At 40.6% G+C, this 19,723-nt stretch overlaps 1 protein-coding gene across 1 annotated transcript in view; it reads left to right on the forward strand.

The window, feature by feature from the left end:
* The first annotated feature begins 5,389 nt into the window (after positions 1 to 5,389).
* Positions 5,390 to 19,723, forward strand: part of LOC139153114 (probable acyl-CoA dehydrogenase 6) — a 72,832-nt gene continuing 58,498 nt past the window's right edge. Inside the window, 2 exon segments of the mRNA XM_070726699.1 lie at positions 5,390 to 5,633; positions 17,399 to 17,519. Of these exon segments, the coding sequence (XP_070582800.1) occupies positions 5,421 to 5,633; positions 17,399 to 17,519 (334 nt within the window). The 5' untranslated portion in view covers positions 5,390 to 5,420.

Below are 19,723 nucleotides of genomic sequence, written 5' to 3' on the forward strand. Positions count from 1 at the left end.
AATTTGTGCAACAAAATGTCATTTTAATATATGCCTATTAGCGTATAAACCTACCTAGGCTTCATGCTCTGGGGAATCCAGAGCATGATGCCATGGTCTTTCGAGACTGAAGAATGCCAATGCATTAGCATACATTCAAAGTGACAATAAAGTTATTCTAAGTCAAAATCTCTAAGTCAAAGGTGGTTAATCTCCAACACTCATTGGCCTTTATGATTGGTCCTGCATAATCTAATACAGCCTCCCCTTACAATTTTTTCTAAATAAGAACCGAATGTTCAAAACTTTTTTGCCTCTTCTCAAGATCCATTTTCCACTTACACACCTGAGCCTCCGAAACAGTAACCGGAAAAGGCAGGGAGAAGCCTCTGTGGGGCCTATCTAGGAATCTCCTGGGAGGAAACAGGGCCGGGAAAGGTGGGGAGAAGCTTCCAGGGGCCTATCTAGGAATCTCCTGTGGTTTCCCCAATCACACGCATTATTTACTTTTACATTGATTCCTATGGGAAAAATTGCTTTTTCTTACAAACTTTTCTACTTAAGAACCTGGTCACAGAATGAATTAAGTCTGTAAGTAGAGGTACCACTGTACATCAAAACATGGAAGATCAGTGATGGGCTCCTCCGGGAACAGGCAGGAACGCAGTTCCGGTAGCAAAATTTGGAGCTTCACTCCAATTTGCACTGAAAGATGTTGAAACAAAATGCATAAGCCACGGCCACAGTGTGGTAGTAAAAATTTTGGTATCCCATCACTGTGGAAGATCTTAGATTTCTGTTATTCCTAAAACAAGTCCTCAACTTACAACCATTGTTTAACAACTGTTGCAACAGCACTAAAAGTGATTTACAACCAATCTGGTCCATCCTTATAACCATTACAGCATTTTCCTAGTTACCAGATCAAAATTCCAATAGCATATACTGTATCAGTGATGGCGAATCTGTAGCTACAGGTGGCAGGTGGAGCCATATCTGAGGGCACGTGAGGTGTTATCCTATCTCAGCTCCAACCCATATGTGCGCGCTGGCCAGCTTATTTTTGGCCTTCTTTTCAGTCCTTTTTGCCCTCCCCAAGCTTCAGGAAAGCCTCTTGAACCCTGGGGATGGCGAAAAAGGGCCCAACAAACTTCCGGTTGCCCCATTGGGTTGTCTTTTGCCATCCCCAGGTTTCAGGAGTCTGGAGGCTTCAGTAAAGCCTGTGCAGGATGGGGGGGTGTTGCATTTATATAGTTTTATGTATGGTATGCTTGTGTTGTATGGTTTTAAATGACGGGTTTTTAGATTTTTTTAGATATTAGATTTGTTACATTGTCACATTGTTATTATTATTTTTGTGAACCGCCCCGAGTCTGCGAAGGGGGGCGGCATACAAATCTAATAAAGTATTATTATTATTATTATTATTATTATTATTATTATTACTATTACTATTACTATTACTATTACTATTACTATTATTATTATTATTATTATTATTATTATTATTATTATTATTATTATTATTATTATATATGCAGGGGGGACAGGGGGGGCAGCAGGCAGGATGGGGTGGAACGCAGTTCCACCAGTGAAAATTTATTTATTTATTGGATTTCAATGCCGCCCCTCTCCAAGAACTCGGGGCAGCTCACAACATAAATGAAGCTGCATGCCCAGTTCCAGCTGACCATCCCCCCTCCCATCCTCCTCCTCGGAAAGTGGCAGGGACACCAGCACCGGCAGGAGTTGCAGGGGGCTCTTTTCCTCCCCCATCTATTCTCAACAGCTGATTGTCACCCGTTCACCTAGCTACGCAGCCTGAGGCAGGGAGTGACCCAGGAAGGAGAGCACGGGAAACGCAAAGCAAATTGTCACTCCAGAGAGCGACACTGGTGAGGTTGTAAGTTGAGGATTAACTCGTTCAAGCCACTCTCACTTGGTCACATGGTCGGCAAGCCACTCCTACCCAATCACATGCCCATCAAGCCACACCCACAAAACAATCCAAGATGTATTCTGACCATGATGGAGACTAGCGTTATTCTTAAAAAAGCAGCAAGTATACCAAGGGAGACTCTAAAACCTACCTAATGAAGTTATTTTAAGCAGGGGTCCCCAACATTTTGAACCTTTGGGACCAGCAAGACCATAATTTTAATCCCACAGATCATTAATAGGATTTTTTTTTAAAAAAAGATAAATACATTTGTAAAATAATGATCACAGAGCTTCCATTTTATTAATATGAAATGCACCTATTTAACATAACATAAGATATAATAATGCTAATTTAATCATAACAAAATCTTTAAAGGTTGTTTAATTGTAACAAAATTATTAAAATGTAGCTGTAGCCCCTTCCTTCCCAACTTTCCTTTCTTCTCCTTTCCTTTCTTTTCCTTCCCTTCCCTCTCTTCTCCTCTTCTTCCTTCCCTTTCTCCTTCTTCCTTTCCTTTCCTTGTCTTTCCTTTCCTTTCTTCTCTTTTCCTTTTCCTTCCCTTCCCTTCCCTTCCCTTCCCTCTCCTCTCTTCTTCTTCCTTTCCTTTCCTTTCCTCTCCTTTCCTTCATTCCTTTACTCTTCCTTTTCTCTTTTTGCTTTCCTTTCCTTTTCTTTCTTCTTCCTGGACTGGATTAATTGCTCTCTGCCATATCTGACCCAGGGGCCAAGATTTCTCCATAGACCACCAAAACCTTTTCGTCCATGGACCACAGGTTGGTGATCTGTGTTTTAGAGTCCTTCCAATGAGATATTAATTTTGTAGGACATTTATTTATTTATTTATTTATTTATTATTTATTTATTTATTTATTTATTTATTTATTATTTGGATTTGTATGCCGCCCCTCTCCGAAGACTCGGGGCGGCTCACAACAAGTGAAAAAACAATCCAATACATAATCCAATTAATTAAAATATTAAAAGTTTTTTTAAAAAACCCTATATTAACATACACACACACAAGCATACCATGCATAAATTCAGCGGGCCCAGGGGGAGATGTTCAGTTTCCCCATGCCTGACGGCAAAGGTGGGTTTTGAGAAGTTTACGGAAGGCAGGAAGAGTAGGGGCAGTTCTGATCTCCGGGGGGAGTTGGTTCCAGAGAGTCGGTGCCGCCACAGAGAAGGCTCTCCCCCTGGGGCCCGCCAACCAACATTGTTTAGTTGACGGGACCCGGAGGAGGCCCACTCTGTGGGACCTAATCGGTCGCTTGGATTCGTGCGGCAGAAGGCGGTCTCGGAGATATTCTGGTCCGATGCCATGAAGGGCTTTAAAGGTCATAACCAACACTTTGAATTGTGACCGGAAACTGATCGGCAGCCAATGCAGACTGCGGAGTGATGGTGAAACATGGGCGTACCTGGGTAAGTCCATGACTGCTCTCGCAGCTGCATTCTGCACGATCTGAAGTTTCCGAACACTTTTCAAAGGTAGCCCCATGTAGAGAGCATTACAGTAGTCGAACCTCGAGGTGATGAGGGCATGAGTGACTGTGAGCAATGAGTCCCGGTCCAGATAGGGCCGCAACTGGTGCACCAGGCGAACCTGGGCAAACGCCCCCCTTGCCACAGCTGAGAGATGGTTTTCTAATGTGAGCTGTGGATCGAGGAGGACGCCCAAGTTGCGGACCCTCTCTGAGGGGGTCAATAATTCCCCCCCCCAGGGTAATGGACGGACAGATGGAATTGTCCTTGGGAGGCAAAACCCACAGCCACTCCATCTTATCCGGGTTGAGCTTGAGTCTGTTGACACCCATCCAGGCCCCAACAGCCTGCAGGCACCGGCACATCACTTCCACCACTTCGTTGACTGGGCATGGGGTGGAGATGTAAAGCTGGGTATCATCCGCATATTGATGATACCTCACCCCATGTCCTTGGATGATCTCGCCCAGCGGTTTCATGTAGATGTTGAATAGCAGGGGGGAGAGGACCGACCCCTGAGGCACCCCACAAGGGAGAAACCTAGGAGCCGACCTCTGACCCCCCACTAACACCGACTGCGACCGGCCAGAGAGGTAGGAGGAGAACCACTGGAGAACAGTGCCTCCCACCCCCAACCCCTCCAGCCGGTGCAGAAGGATACCATGGTCGATGGTATCGAAAGCCGCCGAGAGGTCAAGGAGCACCAGGACAGAGGATAAACCCCTGTCCCGGGCCCGCCAGAGATCATCCATCAACGCGACCAACGCGACATCTGGGGTAGCACATAGCTTTAAAATATATTAAGTGCAGGGCTTAGATTTAAAAGCTTGGTGGAATAGAGTGATTTTAGCTGCTTTGTTTTAAATACCAAGATGGAAGGATTGGATAGAAACCCGAAATCTACAGTTCCAAAACATGGGAGGTCACATCCCTTTAACCTCTGATTAAGAGAAATTGGTAATATTCCACCCCTCTCCAATTGTTCTCATCCCCTGGCAAGATAGTTATGTATATTTTACCCATGTGCAACACTCTCTGGTATTCATTTTATATGTATACAGAGAAAGAGAGAGAGAAAGAGAGAGAGAGTTTTATATCTATCTGACTATAACTCTCTCTGTGTCTCTCTGTCTCTGTGTGTGTGTGTGTGTGTGTGTGTGTGATTTCACAGAAACATCGCAAAGACACTCAAAATATTACACGGGGGAAAAAACCACACACACACAGACACAGACACAAAATTTTAGGCTTCTGAATTAAAATTATAGATGTAAAAATCAACATATATCATTGAGAGGAAGCAGCCAATTACTCCCATAGTATCCACCCTGGTTAGAATTTATAAACATTGTAGCATAACTGGAAGGCATCAGGCTGAGTAATATTGATTAACCCTTTTATAAATTCATTGTACATGTAATTAACTGCAGTGTTTAATTTGAACATTTTAAAAAACATTCTTTTTAATAGAATCCAAAGTTGGCAGATAGTTAATAAAGCCAGATATCCTGTAGAATTCTAAGAATGGAGACTGTCAAGAGATGTGAATTACGAGGAACTATGGGGTGGAGTTGAATCAAATTACAGTATTTAAACTTATTTAAAGCCAGTAGAGTACTCCAAGCTTTGGTTGAGCGATCCACATCCACTTTTCACGGCTTTTGGAAATATTAAAAACCCATTAACACCTTTCCAGAGAAAGCATTCAGGAAAATTCGAAAAGTTGCATCGTATATCGAGTCTTCGGAGAGGGGCGGCAAACAAATCTAATAATAATAATAAAAAATTATTATATTACTTCTTTCTAAGAGATGCTTATATAATTGGGTAATCCTCCGCTGTCAATGACTGTTCTGCATATTTCTACATAAGTAATTGGGGTGCATTTTAAAGACCTAGAGCAATATAAATCCTTTGTAAGTAGTAAAATAGCTGCAGGCGGGGATTACCCACTGTCACAAATTGTTGTTTTCGAACGATGACGCATGCGCCGGTCGTATAGTATCCAACGAGCATGGCGTTCTTGCGGGGCTGTCCTTTCAGTGGTAAAGCGCTAACAAACTTGTTAAAACTACCGCTGCGATGTTTTGTTGGGGTCTCAATCGCAGGCTTTCCAGAAAGTTGTTCGCTTAATCCGAACCTCCGCCCTTATAGTAGTGGAGCCCCGTCCGGAAATCACCTATTATACACTGCAGACCATTTTGCTTTAAGAGCGTCGCTGAAAAAGGTACTTGTTTATTAGATCTATGTGGAAAGCAAAACTAGCTTTTATCCCTTTACTCCAGAGGTCTTCAAAATTGGCAACTTGAAGACTTGTGGACTTCAACTCCCAGAATTCTCCAGCAAACATAGCTGGATGGAGAATTCTAGGAGTTGAAGTCCACAAGTCTTCAAGTTGCCAAGTTTGGGGACCCCTGCTTTACTCACTTCGTTGGTTAAAGGGAATTGGCAGGGGGCAGAGCCTGGAATTAGGTTTGTCCGTGGTCAGATCGCCTCAAGATCAATTGGTGGAAAAAGTTTTGAAGTTTGTCAACTCCTTGAATCACTCTGAGTTTTATCCCTGTTCCTTCGTATTGGTGGAGAGATTCAGATTTAAAAAGACAAAAGTGCTACTTATAGTACTACAGTGGAACCCCGACATAAGAGCTGCTCTACTTAAGAGCAACTCGAGATAAGAGCTGGGAGGGGAGAGATATTTTTGTTCTACTTACAAGCCCAAATTCGAGATACAAGCGCCAAGGAGCTGTCTCCTGAAGCCAAACGCTAACTTCCGCGTTTGGCTTCAGGAGACAGCTGCGAAGCGGCGCGCGTGTTTTAAAAGGTTGCAGCCGGCCTGGGGGGCTCGGGGGGTGCTTGCAGCTTTCTTTCTTGCTCTTTTTCTTTCTCTCTTTTACCTTCCCTTCTATTTCTTCTTTTCTTTCTCCTTCCCACCTTCTTCCCTCCCTCCCTCCCTTCACTCATTCCTCTCTTACTCTCCCCTTTCATAAGTTTCCTTGCTTCCTTCCTCTGTTCCTGTCCCTTCCCCCTTTCTTTCTTTCTTTCTTTCTTTCTTTCTTTCTTTCTTTCTTGCTCTTTTTCTTTCTCTCTTTTACCTTCCCTTCCTCTATTTCTTCTTTTCTTTCTCCTTCCCACCTTCTTCCCTCCCTCCCTTCACTCATTCCTCTCTTACTCTCCCCTTTCATAAGTTTCCTTGCTTCCTTCCTCTGTTCCTGTCCCTTCCCCCTTTCTTTCTTTCTTGCTTTCTTTCTTTCTTTCTTGCTCTTTTTCTTTCTCTCTTTTACCTTCCATTCCTCTATTTCTTCTTTTCTTTCTCCTTCCCACCTTCTTCCCTCCCTCCCTCCCTTCACTCATTCCTCTCTTACTCTCCCCTTTCATAAGTTTCCTTGCTTCCTTCCTCTGTTCCTGTCCCTTCCCCCTTTCTTTCTTTCTTTCTTTCTTTCTTTCTTTCTTTCTTTCTTTCTTTCTTTCTTTCTTGCTTGCTTGCTTGCTTGCTTGCTTGCTTTCTTGCTCTTTTTCTTTCTCTCTTTTACCTTCCCTTCCTCTATTTCTTCTTTTCTTTCTCCTTCCCACCTTCTTCCCTCCCTCCCTCCCTTCACTCATTCCTCTCTTACTCTCCCCTTTCATAAGTTTCCTTGCTTCCTTCCTCTGTTCCTGTCCCTTCCCTCTTTCCTTCCTTCCTTCCCACCCTCCGTCCATTCATTCACCCATTCCTCTCTTGATCGCTTAAAGCCGGTCCCTGGTGCAAAAAGGGTTGGGGACCTCTGTCCTACAGGATTGGGTGGCAGAGAAGTTGAACATATGTAAATTTAAAAGTTTAAGAAAGTTTACAAGTTAAGTGAAAGAAACTTCATTATTCATTTATATGTACATGTACATTTCTTCATTAAAAACATGTCTTTCTGCATAATTTAGACTAACTTTGTGAGTTTTTTGAGGGCTGGAACCAATTAAAATTATTTACATTAATTCCTATGAGGAAAAGTCGTTCGAGATAAGAGCTGCTCGACTTAAGAGCCCAGGTCCGGAACGAATTAAACTCGTATCTCGAGGTACCACTGTACTGTGTAGCAGTTCCTTTTATTCAACCCTCGCCCTTAAGAAGCTTTCAAGTACAGAAATGTCTTTTTGAGACACTGCAGAAGGCTATTTGAATCCCTGATATTTTAGTAATGCTTTATACGATTGTTACATTTATTTATTACATTATTTATTTATTTATTACATTATTAATTAATTAATTAATTAATACCTGTAATCTTGTACATGTTTGACAAATAAATAAATATAAATTTAAAATAAAATATTTTAAAATTAATTGGATTTATATGCCGCCCAATTCCCAAGAACAGTTCATACATACACTTTATATAGTAGATAATGTGCCTATGTGTGTAATATGTATGTACACATATGGCATACATACATAAAGAACATCAAAAGAGCCATGCTAAATCAGGCCAGAGCCCATCAAGTCCAGCATTCTGTGTCACACATGGCCCACCAATTGTCCTTGGGGATCTTGAACAGAAAGAGAAGGCAAGACCCTCCCTTTCCCCTGACCCCTAACAAATGGTACTCAAGGGAATCCTGCCTGCCTCAACCAACATAGAGGCGGCACATAGACATCTGTGTTTCAATAACCATTGGCATCCATGAATCTGTCTAATCCTGCCTTAATGCTATCAAGGCTGACAGCTGTCACGACCTCTTCTGGAAGTAAATTCCATAAACCAATGACCCTCTGGGTGAAGAAATATTTCCCTTGATTTGTCCTCACTTTCTTACCTATGAGCTTTAGGGAGTGCCCCCTTGTCCTAGTATCGTGTGATAGAGAAAATAATTTTTCTCTATCCACCTTTTCTATCCCATGCATGATTTTATACACTTCGATCAAGTCACTCCTTAAACACAGTCTTTCAAGGCTGAAGAGACCAAGGCATTGTAACCTGGTATCATAACGGAGGTGCTCCATTTCCTTCTTCTCTTTGCAGCTTTTAATACTTGGTTTAACACTCAAATATTAAAACCGGGTTTAGTCCTCAAAAGTAATTGCAATCATTTTTCACTCAGGGCTATAGTTTATAATTAGGATCATTTGTAAGCCACTTTTATTTTATTTATTTATTTTGTCCAATACATAATACACATTGAAGAGAATAGATATGTAATAATATAAATAAAGAAAAGAATAGAAGAAAAAAATATAAAAGTACAGTATAGGTGAACATATTTGAAAGGAAGAAAAGGTAAATGAGATAAGGAGAGACAATTGGACAGGGGACGGAAGGCACACTGGTGCACTTCTGCATGCCCCTTACTGACCTCTAAGGAACCTGGAGAGGTCAATCATGGATAGTCTAAGGGAAAAATGTTGGGGGCTAGGGGTTGACACTACTGAGTTCCACGCTTCGACAACTCAGTTGCTGAAGTCATATTTTTTACAGTCAAGTTTGGAGCGGTTAATATTAAGTTTGAATATGTTGCGTGCTCTTGTGTTGTTGCCATTGAAGCTGAAGTAGTCATTGACAGATAGAACGTTGCAGCATATGATCTTGTGGGCAATACTTAGACCGTGTTTTAGGTGATGTAGTTCTAAGCTTTCTAGACCTAGGATTGATAGTCTGCTTTCGTAGGGCATTCTGTTTCGAGTGGAAGAGTGAAGGGCACTTCTGGTGAAGTATCTTTGGACATTTTCAAGGGTGTTGATGTCCGAGATGTGGTATGGGTTCCAGACAGATGAACTGTATTCAAGGATGGGTCTGGCAAAAGTTTTGTAGGCTCTTGTGAGTAGTGTGAGATTGCCAGAACAGAAGCTGCGTAGGATCAGGTTAACGACTCTAGAAGCCTTTTTGGTGATATTGTTGCAGTGGGCTTTGGCGCTTAGATCATTTGATATTAGTATTCCAATGTCTTTTACTGAGTGGGGGTTGGCTGTGAGATTTTGTTTATTCAGTTTATATATGAGGTTCGGATTCTGTTTGCCGATGTGGAGGGTAGAACATTTGCTGGTTGATATTTGAAGTTGCCATGTGTTAGACCAATGTGAGACAAAGTCGAGGTCTTTTTGGAGAGTAGATCTGTTGTCTGTGGTGTTGAAAAGTTTTACATTGTCGGCGAAAAGAACACAGTTGCTTGTGATATGATCGCAGAGGTCGTTGATGTAGAGAATGAATAGAGTAGGTCCTAGTACGCTGCCTTGGGGAATGCCACTTTTAACTGGGACCGGGGTGGAAATGGCGCTTCCAATTTTGACAACTTGCTGCCTGTTTGACAGGAATGCAGTAATCCAGCTGTGGAGGAATCCTGAGATGCCATAGGATTTGAGTTTTAGGAGTAGCTTGTCATGGACCACTGAATCGAAGGCTTTGCAAAAGTCAACTTTAGAGTTTTTGAGAAAAAATATCTTTAATTATGTGGCTGTTTTAGATGTTCTCTCTTTGTGGGAGAGGGGCTTGGGATTAAAGGTAGAGGGGAAATGCTATTGGCCTAGGCTGGTTCACCCAAAGCAGTATTAAAAAATACTACCAGTTGGACCAAAGGCTATCGATTCGGACTGGTTTGTCCAAGCCAGTATTAAAAAATGCTACCAGTTCAGCCAAATCAGTATGTCCACTAATCTAAATCATGCAGCACAGCTGATTCAATACACACACTTACCTTTGCAGACTCTGATGCAGTCTTGGGTTCCTACCTGGACAGAGGGGGGATAGCATTCCAGTAGCAAAAATAGAGCTGCGAGCACAACTCTGGGTGACCAGCGGGTGGGAGGGAAGCGAAATTTGCTTTCTGCGCATGTGCAAGAAGCAAAATCTTGCAGAGGATGCACGGGCGCATGAGATCTCAACAATTTTTGGTGATTTTCAGCCAAAAAAATTGCTGAAATCTCATGCACCCGTGCATCATTTTGCAAGATTTGCTTCTTGTGCATGCACAGAAGCCAAAATCTTGCTGCAACATGCGCCCCCACCCACCGGTCATGCAGAGCTCCCCGCACATCGACACCAGTAGCAGAGGTAAGTTGCACCCCATCTGCTCTGATGTCTTCAAAATGCTCCTTTTTCAGCACTGCCTGTGGCGCGCATACATGCACAAAGCAAACTGATAGCAGATTTTCAGAGGATTTCAGCTCTGATTAAGGGTCTGCGCTTTTCTTTTTTCTTTATAGATTTCACAAGGGAACCGAAGCTTGGAGTTAATTCAGACCAGACACATTATTTATAGAGTATAAACTCTATTTTATGATAGAAGAAGAAAAGTATTGTTTGGAGTGGATTACATTTATCCCCCATAGCCTTGCTAAGTGGCTTGGATAAACATTTGAGAGTTATACATTTTGAAGTGGTTTAAAGGACAAAATGGCTTCCTTAAGGCACCCATTTCTCCTCGTAACATTTCTGAAACTTTTTCCTAGAATAAGTCCTAATCCTGCCCTAGATTGTTTTTAGAATAATGGGTTTTAGTTACAGTTTTAATTATTGGATTTGTATCTGCATTGTTTTATTGTTGTTGTGAGCTGCCCCAAGTCTTCGGAGAGGAACAGCATAAAAGTCTAATAAATTATTATTATTATTATTATTATTATTATTAGTAGTAGTAGTATTAGTAGTATTATTAATTATGACCCTTGATGTCTCACATAAGCCATTACAGTGGTACCTCGAGATACGAGTTTAATTCGTTCCGGACCTGGGCTCTTAAGTCGAGCAGCTCTTATCTCGAACGACTTTTCCCCATAGGAATTAATGTAAATAATTTTAATTGGTTCCAGCCCTCAAAAAACTCACAAAGTTAGTCTAAATTATGCAGAAAGACATGTTTTTAATGAAGAAATGTACATCTACATATAAATGAATAATGAAGTTTCTTTCACTTAACTTGTAAACTTTCTTAAACTTTTAAATTTACATATGTTCAACTTCTCTGCCACCCAATCCTGTAGGACAGAGGTCCCCAACCCTTTTTGCACCAGGGACCGGCTTTAAGCGATCAAGAGAGGAATGGGTGAATGAATGGACGGAGGGTGGGAAGGAAGGAAGGAAAGAGGGAAGGGACAGGAACAGAGGAAGGAAGCAAGGAAACTTATGAAAGGGGAGAGTAAGAGAGGAATGAGTGAAGGGAGGGAGGGAGGGAAGAAGGTGGGAAGGAGAAAGAAAAGAAGAAATAGAGGAAGGGAAGGTAAAAGAGAGAAAGAAAAAGAGCAAGAAAGAAAGAAAGAAAGGGGGAAGGGACAGGAACAGAGGAAGGAAGCAAGGAAACTTATGAAAGGGGAGAGTAAGAGAGGAATGAGTGAAGGGAGGGAGGGAGGGAAGAAGGTGGGAAGGAGAAAGAAAAGAAGAAATAGAGGAAGGGAAGGTAAAAGAGAGAAAGAAAAAGAGCAAGAAAGAAAGCTGCAAGCACCCCCCCGAGCCCCCCAGGCCGGCTGCAACCTTTTAAAACACGCGCGCCGCTTCGCAGCTGTCTCCTGAAGCCGAACGCGGAAGTTAGCGTTTGGCTTCAGGAGACAGCTCCTTGGCGCTTGTATCTCGAATTTGGGCTTGTAAGTAGAACAAAAATATCTCTCCCCTCCCAGCTCTTATCTCGAGTTGCTCTTAAGTAGAGCAGCTCTTATGTCGGGGTTCCACTGTAGATGTTATACAACTGGGATGAAGAAGAAGAAGAAGAGAAACATTTTGCTAACTCAGAGGCTTCCTAGAAAGAAACTGAGAATAAGAGACTGCGCAGTCCCAGGTTGAATAGAGGAAGAGAAAGAACCTCACCAATAGCCACACCCTAGACTTCTCAAAATATATTTAGTGGGCTAAATTTTTATAGTTTTAGTTTGGAAAGATTTTGTCCACTAGGTGTAAGCAAATTTGACCTCTAAGACAATCATTAAGTGTTGTACCACATGATTCTTGACAAATGTATCTTTTTATTTTATGTACGCTGAGAGCATATGCACCAAGACAAATTCCTTGTGTGTCGAATCACACTTGGCCAATAAAAATAAAAATTCTATAAATCAAACATGTCTCATTGCCTCATCTCTGGTCATGGGCATGACAGTTGATTTATGATTTGGCAAACTATTTGAAGTAAACTATAATGAAAAAGCAACTAGTTTAGAATGGTGTCTTAACTAGGCAGTGTCTAAGGCCATGATGGCAAACCTATGAAAAGGGATCGTCAATCTGAGTATTGCATTGGCAGTTCTGTGTTAGCAAAAACTTCAGAAGAGAAGGATTTAGGGGTAGTGATTTCTGACAGTCTCAAAATGGGTGAGTAGTGTGGTCGGGCAGTAGGAAAAGCAAGTAGGATGCTTGGCTGCATAGCTAGAGGTATAACAAGCAGGAAGAGGGAGATTGTGATCCCCTTATATAGAGCGCTGGTGAGACCACATTTGGAATACTGTGTTCAGTTCTGGAGACCTCACCTACAAAAAGATATTGACAAAATTGAACGGGTCCAAAAACGGGCTACAAGAATGGTGGAAGGTCTTAAGCATAAAACGTATCAGGAAAGACTTAATGAACTCAATCTGTATAGTCTGGAGGACAGAAGGAAAAGGGGGGACATGATCGAAACATTTAAATATGTTGAAAGGTTTAAATAAGGTTCAGGAGGGAAGTGTTTTTAATAGGAAAGTGAACACAAGAACAAGGGGACACAATCTGAAGTTAGTTGGGGGAAAGATCAAAAGCAACGTGAGAAAATATTATTTCACTGAAAGAGTAGTAGATCCTTGGAACAAACTTCCAGCAGACCTGGTTGGTAAATCCACAGTAACTGAATTTAAACATGTCTGGGATAAACATATATCCATCCTAAGATAAAATACAGGAAATAGTATAAGGGTAGACTAGATGGACCATGAGGTCTTTTTCTGCTGTCAGTCTTCTATGTTTCTATGGCATGCATGCCACAGGTGGCACGTGGAGCCATATTGGAGAGCACGCAAGACGTTACCCTTTGTCAGCTCCAGCAAGCATCCGTGCATCGGCCAGCTGATTTTCAGCCTTGGGGGTGGCCATTTTGCCCTTCAGATGCTTCAGGGAAGCTTCCTGGAAGTCCTGGAGTACAAAAAGCAGCCCAACGGACAAACAGGAAGTTCGGAAAACACACTTCTGGTTTGCACACTGGGCTATTTTTTTGCACTTTGGGTTTGGGGCTTCAGGAACTTCCCTGAACCATTTGGAATGCATAAACAGCACAACAGACAAATTGGAAGTGTGCTTTCTGAATTTCCAGTTTGCCCATAGGGCTGTTTCTTGTACTCCTAGGCTTCAGGAAGCTTCCCTGAACCCTCCAGAATGTTAAAAAAAAAAAAAAAAAGCACAACTGGCAAACTGGAAATCTGGGGGGTTTTTTTGGACGTCTAGCACATTTTTTGCATGCAAAACAAAAAGGGTTGCCATCACTGGTCTATGGGGTTGTCCTCCTATGAGTTAAATAGTGCATTGCAAAGTTGAAGAATTTTACCCCTGTAATTTAACCATTTTACGTATGTGGATGTTTCAATGGATTTTAAAGGAAGGGGCCTCTCCGTATATAAATCCCTAGCTTCTCAGCAGCAATGCTATTTTTCCTGTTATTTTTAATAGAATGCTTTAATATAGATGATTTCATAATTGTCTTCGCCTGTTCCCCCATACTGTCAGTTATAGAAACTCATGATAACATTAACCATTAAGCTGCTAATTGAATTAGAAATATTAACACAATAACTGCACTTAGGATCATTCCCTGAGTTCATTAAAAAAATAAAACATTCTAAAGTGAAAATGTTAATAGAAGATCTTTTAAAAGTGGTTATTAGTATAAGTAATGAAAGAATGGGTAAGATATTTTGTATTGTTGCCTCTGCTCTATTATCATTCATTGATGTTAATTTTAGTTTTTACAAGGCTTTTTACATTATTCTCAAAGAACTCCAGTAGGATATGTTCTTTGTTATTTTTCACCCACAGATTATTTTGTCATAAAAAGAAATTAGCTTTCCAGACACAGAAGTACTCTAGTAGTAATATAACTTAAATGAGCTCTTATTTTTCTCAGGTAGTCAGATATAGTAAAACATGCGGACACACTGAATAATACAAAATATTGTACAGTGTTCCCTCGATTTTCACGGGGAATGCGTTCCGGGACCGCCTGCGAAAGTCGAATTTCCGCGAAGTAGAGATGCAGAAGTAAATACACCATTTTTGGCTATGAACAATATCACAAGCCTTCCCTTAACACTTTAAACCCCTAAATTACCATTTCCTATTCCCTTAACCATTTATTCACCATTATTACTGGTACTCACCATTGAATAAGACAATTAGTGATCCTGATATTTATAAACATAATTATTTATTAACAATAATTATTTTTTGGTTATTTATTTGCAAAAAGTATTCGTTTGGTGATGACGTATGACGTCATTGGGCGGGGAAAAATGTGGTATAGAAAAAAAACCTGTGAAGTATTTTTTAATTAATATTTTTTGAAAAACCGTGGTATAGGCTATTCGCGAAGTTCGAACCCGCGAAAATCGAGGGAACACTGTATTCTACAAATTCATTGGCCTCTTACTATACAGTTGCTAAAGTGGTATGCTCAATTGTGAATAGTGTCTGAGATATTTTTTAATAAAAATTCCCAACCATGTGGTCTTTAAATAAATCTTGCATATTGCTGCTGAGAATACAAGGTCTGAACTACAAGCATACAGTAAATATTCTTTACAATAAATGTCATCTATTTATAAATAAAAGGCTAAACTTGTAAGAAAATGTTTCCATTTTTGAAAAAAAACAGTATCAATTCTAACCTAAAATCTGACCACATATCATGGACTAGTTTCAGATCATGTATTTTAAAACCCCAAAGGAAGATTACTCCATATTTTGGGGGAAAGGAGGAAACATTTAATTGCGGTTTGTGGATATGTAAGAGAATTATTTGGGTTTCTTATAATTTGTGTCTTTTTATGTTATGTCCTCATTTCCTTTTTCTTTACTGTTTGGACATTCTAGAGTTGCAATTCCAATATATCTGGAGATAGATATATAGTTCATCTTGGAAAAGGCTGAGTTAGCTACCTAGAGATGTCCCCAAATGTGTCCCTAAACTTCAGAATCCAACACTGAATTCTTATCAGCTTTCTACATACAGCCACCTCCTGTTCAGACTCTTCAGATCATTAGTTTATGTATTTTTCTGTCTGTATTTCAGAGATGGGAAGTACATACTGTATTATAATGACACCAGGACACGAAACCAGTGTTGTTAGACTTTAGGAAAAAGGAAATCAGACATTAACTTTCTCTTTATGTGTAGTCTTTTATCTAAATCTCTCCTTAACAGCTTGTTCCTTCCTTCCTTCCTTCTCCTATTATGCACCTTTTATGTCTTCCCTAAAGTCAGCTCTCAGTTTGTTTACAGAGAGGACCAAAAGCACTACGGAATATCCACAAAGATGGATTGTGGCACATGGCACAGAAGAATACCATAGTTGGTAATATTAAAAGCTAACAAGAGGTTTAGAGAAATTAAAGGTAATACATATATGCTGGTCATTCCTGAATCTAGGGGGCGGTGCTCATCTCCATTTCAAAGTCGAAGAGCCAGCATTATCTGAAGCTATCTCTGTGGTTAGGTGGCTGGCATGACTAAATGCCAAAGGCATATGGAACGTTGTTACCTTCCCACCAAAGGTGGTTCCTATTTTTGTATTTGCATTTTTATGTGCTTTCAAACTGCTAGGTTGGCAGAAGTTGGGACAAATAACAGGAGCTCACCCCATTATGCGGCACTAGGGCAGCATAATCATGCAAACAAAGCACTTTTGATATCATGTCCTAGATAAAAATTCTGAAATAGGTTCCAGAAATCAAGTCAGGTAAATGTATCTAAAGTTGTGAAGCTGCTATTTTGTTGATCTTTCTTATTCAGACATGGAATATTTGTGATTGACCTATAATTAAACAAGATCTCTGGATCAAGGGAAGGATCTCATTTTCAATAGTGGTTTTACAACTTCCTCTTTAAAGCAGGCATGAACACATTCTGCATTTTAGAAATCATTAATTACTTTTCAAGAATGAACCTGTTCCTTAGATGATTTTGTTATATAAGAACAGGAGTTGATACTGTAATGTCTTTCAAAACAGACAGAAAAATTGAGCTGCTGTTTACTAAGCAATCTCAACATGGGCATTGAACTCATGACTTGAGAAAAAGGGATTGTTGTGCAGTTTGAACACTAATGTTTAACCTACATTGTCAGTTACACAAATGCAGTTACCAATGCTATACTCCAAACTGAGAGATGATTAAACAAAAATTCTGATTAGTGAGATGAAATTCCTACAGACTCTTGCTCACCTTCAAAAAGCAACCAACTGCATCATAAAGTAGCACAGTTAGGAGAGATTAGCCTCTCTTTTAGTTTGTCTCCACAATATCTCAGCACTTTCACCCACTATTAAATCATGGATAATAGACATTTTACCAACCGATGGTATAAATTATTTCTTGATTTGGTGCCAGCATCTTCTGAAATGAACTGATTCCTTTTTTTGTGTCTTGTACAACTTTGTAAATCATTTAAATATTAAACAATTTTTGAACAATTTGTGTCATTAAGTATCTATTTGAATGAAGAATTCAGAAAATTAAAACATAGTCAAACTTTTGTTGGCACTACAATATACTAATAGGTTGGTAACCAAATCTTCCATCCGGTTAACTCTAGTTTAAACTGGTTTTGAGTCAGTTTAAATTCATTAAATGTAATTAGAATTAGTAAACCCATTACTGCATTAATGCAGCATTCCATCATATGGTTTTAGATTTTGACTGCCTTGTATTGGCTGGAGATGATGGAAACCATAGATAGCTTCTGTCTAGGAAAGCATGGAATAAATTACTCCAATGCCTGCATTAGAATAATATTTGCCATATAGATGTAATTTTATTATTTAACATTTGTTCTACTTTCATCCTTCCCTTACTTTTCAAATGTAGATTATTGACAAAGAAATCAATCCATTCATGGACAAATGGGAACAAGAGGGACAATTTCCAGCACACCAAGTTTTTAAAACACTCGGGATGGCTGGGTTTCTTGGAATAGACAAGCCAACCGGTGAGAAAGGAATTTAATTTAATAATTGCCTGTGATTTAGAAAGCATATTTAATATTTGCCTGAAGCATTTAGAGGCTGGTCTTTTTAAATGCATACTAATTATAGCATTTTAACGTGAATGGGCTGGAATACAAAATCCGGCAAATACAATTCTTCTAAGAGCTAAAGCAGATTTTATGTGGAACATGTTTTGAATATAGTACTAGAACTTGTTTTTTACTTGATCTTTCCAACTCTATAATTCTTCATAACCTTCTTTAACAGATAATATTACTTGCTGTTTTAATTAATTGATTTAAATGCATTTATTTTTAACTTCAGTTATTCCTCTGCTATTCAATATTATATATTGTGGAAGTATGTTTTTAAAGTGACTAAAGACTGTTTGTTACTAACCTTTGCAAAGTGTGCAAGAAATAAAAGTCCTAAAGATATGCAAACTGAAAACTATTCTTATATTCAGATTCTGCAGCACTTAATAGACATCAGTTAACCTTACAGCCTGAAAATTGTACCAGCAAAATGTTAAACTGATGGTTGCATTTGTGTCCATTTTGTGGCTTTACTATCTCATTTGTATAATAGTATTTGCAGCCAAATAGCATATTGGATCATTAATGGGCTGTTCTGTGGAGATGTGTCTCTAATCAAATAATTTATGCAAATCTTAAACTACAGTACTGTCTTCCATTTACAGTTGGTTATACTACAAAGGAATGGTGTGGTTAATAATTCACATGCTCAGCAAAATTGGTGGTTTTATTGTTGAGCAGATCTTGAAGCATTAGAGCAGTGATAGCGAACCTTTTATTTCTAGGGTGCCGAAAGAGCGTGGATGTGCACTATTGCATATGTGCAAGTGCCCATACCCATAATTCCCCTGGACCCCAGAGGCCCTCTGGAGGCCGGAAATGGCCTTTTCCCCAACTTCTAGTGGGCCAAATAGGCTCGTGTTTTGCCCTCTCCAGGCTGGGCAAGGGTAAAAACGCCCTCCTCAATCCCCCTGGAGGCTCTCTGAAAGCCAAAAACGCCCTTCCAGAGTCTATGTAGGAGCCAAAGATCAGCTGGCTGGCACACATGTGCACATTGGAGCTGAGCTAGGGCAACAGCTTATGTGCCAGCAAATATGGCTCCACATGCCATCTGTAGCACCCGTGCCATAGGTTCGCCATCACTGCATTAGAGGGTGTGTTATCACCATGAAATTGGGTTTTTTGTACTTAAAATCAGCTAACTATAGAAGCCAGCTTAAGCATTTGGTTTCCTTACTAGAAGCTTTGAATGTGCAGTCTAATAGATTTTATGTACAGTTGTGTTGTTTGCGATTAAATTCAATTATATTAGATATTAACTTATTGTCAAATATTCGGCTGTCTTAAGTAGGAATCACAATTAAATTCAGAAAATAGCTAATAATTTTGAAATTTTGAATGCCACAAATGCTGAAAGATAGTTTTGGTCACTGAGAAATTATGGAATTCATTGAGAATTGTGAGCAAAGAAGACATGGATCAATCTTCAACTTTTATTTATTTATGTATGTTTATAGTCACTTTTAAGGAAGTTGAAGAGAGATGTTTGGAAGGAGGGCTTGGTTAAGGTTTTTTTTACAGGTTTGAATCTTTTGCTCTACTTTAAAATCTCTTCTTATGGACCGTTTACAGCAGGGGTCCCCAACCACCGGGCCGCGGACCAGTACCGGGCCGCGGGGCATGTTGCACCGGTCCGTGGAGTCAGCAGCTGCCTGCCCTCATGCCGCCACCCCCCTCCCTCCAGCGCTTCGCCTCCCGCCGGGCAAGAGGCCTCGGGAGGCAGGTTCTGCCGGCCACAGGACGATGGATGGGACAGAGGGGCGTGAAGGACCGAGAGGCTCAAGCCTCTTTTGGCTTCTGCTGTGGGGCGCTTTTGCGTTTTTGGCTGGGGGGAGGCAGGAGGGCCAGCCTGACCCCCTCTCTCCAGCGCTTAGCTCCCGCTGGGCAAGAGGGCTTGGGAGGCAGGTTCTGTCGGCCACAGGACAATGGCGGGAAAGAGGGGCGGGGAGGACCAGCACCCCCATGCTTAATCCCACCCCCAACCACGCCCCTTTCCGCCCCCACTGGGCCATAGAAAAATTGTCTTGCTGAAACTGGTCCCTGGTGGAAAAAACGTTGGGGACCACTGGTTTACAGTATTAAAAAAATTACTTTAGAGTTTTTTCATAAAT

This window comes from Erythrolamprus reginae, chromosome Z (genome assembly GCF_031021105.1).
Source record: "Erythrolamprus reginae isolate rEryReg1 chromosome Z, rEryReg1.hap1, whole genome shotgun sequence".
Taxonomy (NCBI): Eukaryota; Metazoa; Chordata; class Lepidosauria; order Squamata; family Dipsadidae; genus Erythrolamprus; species Erythrolamprus reginae.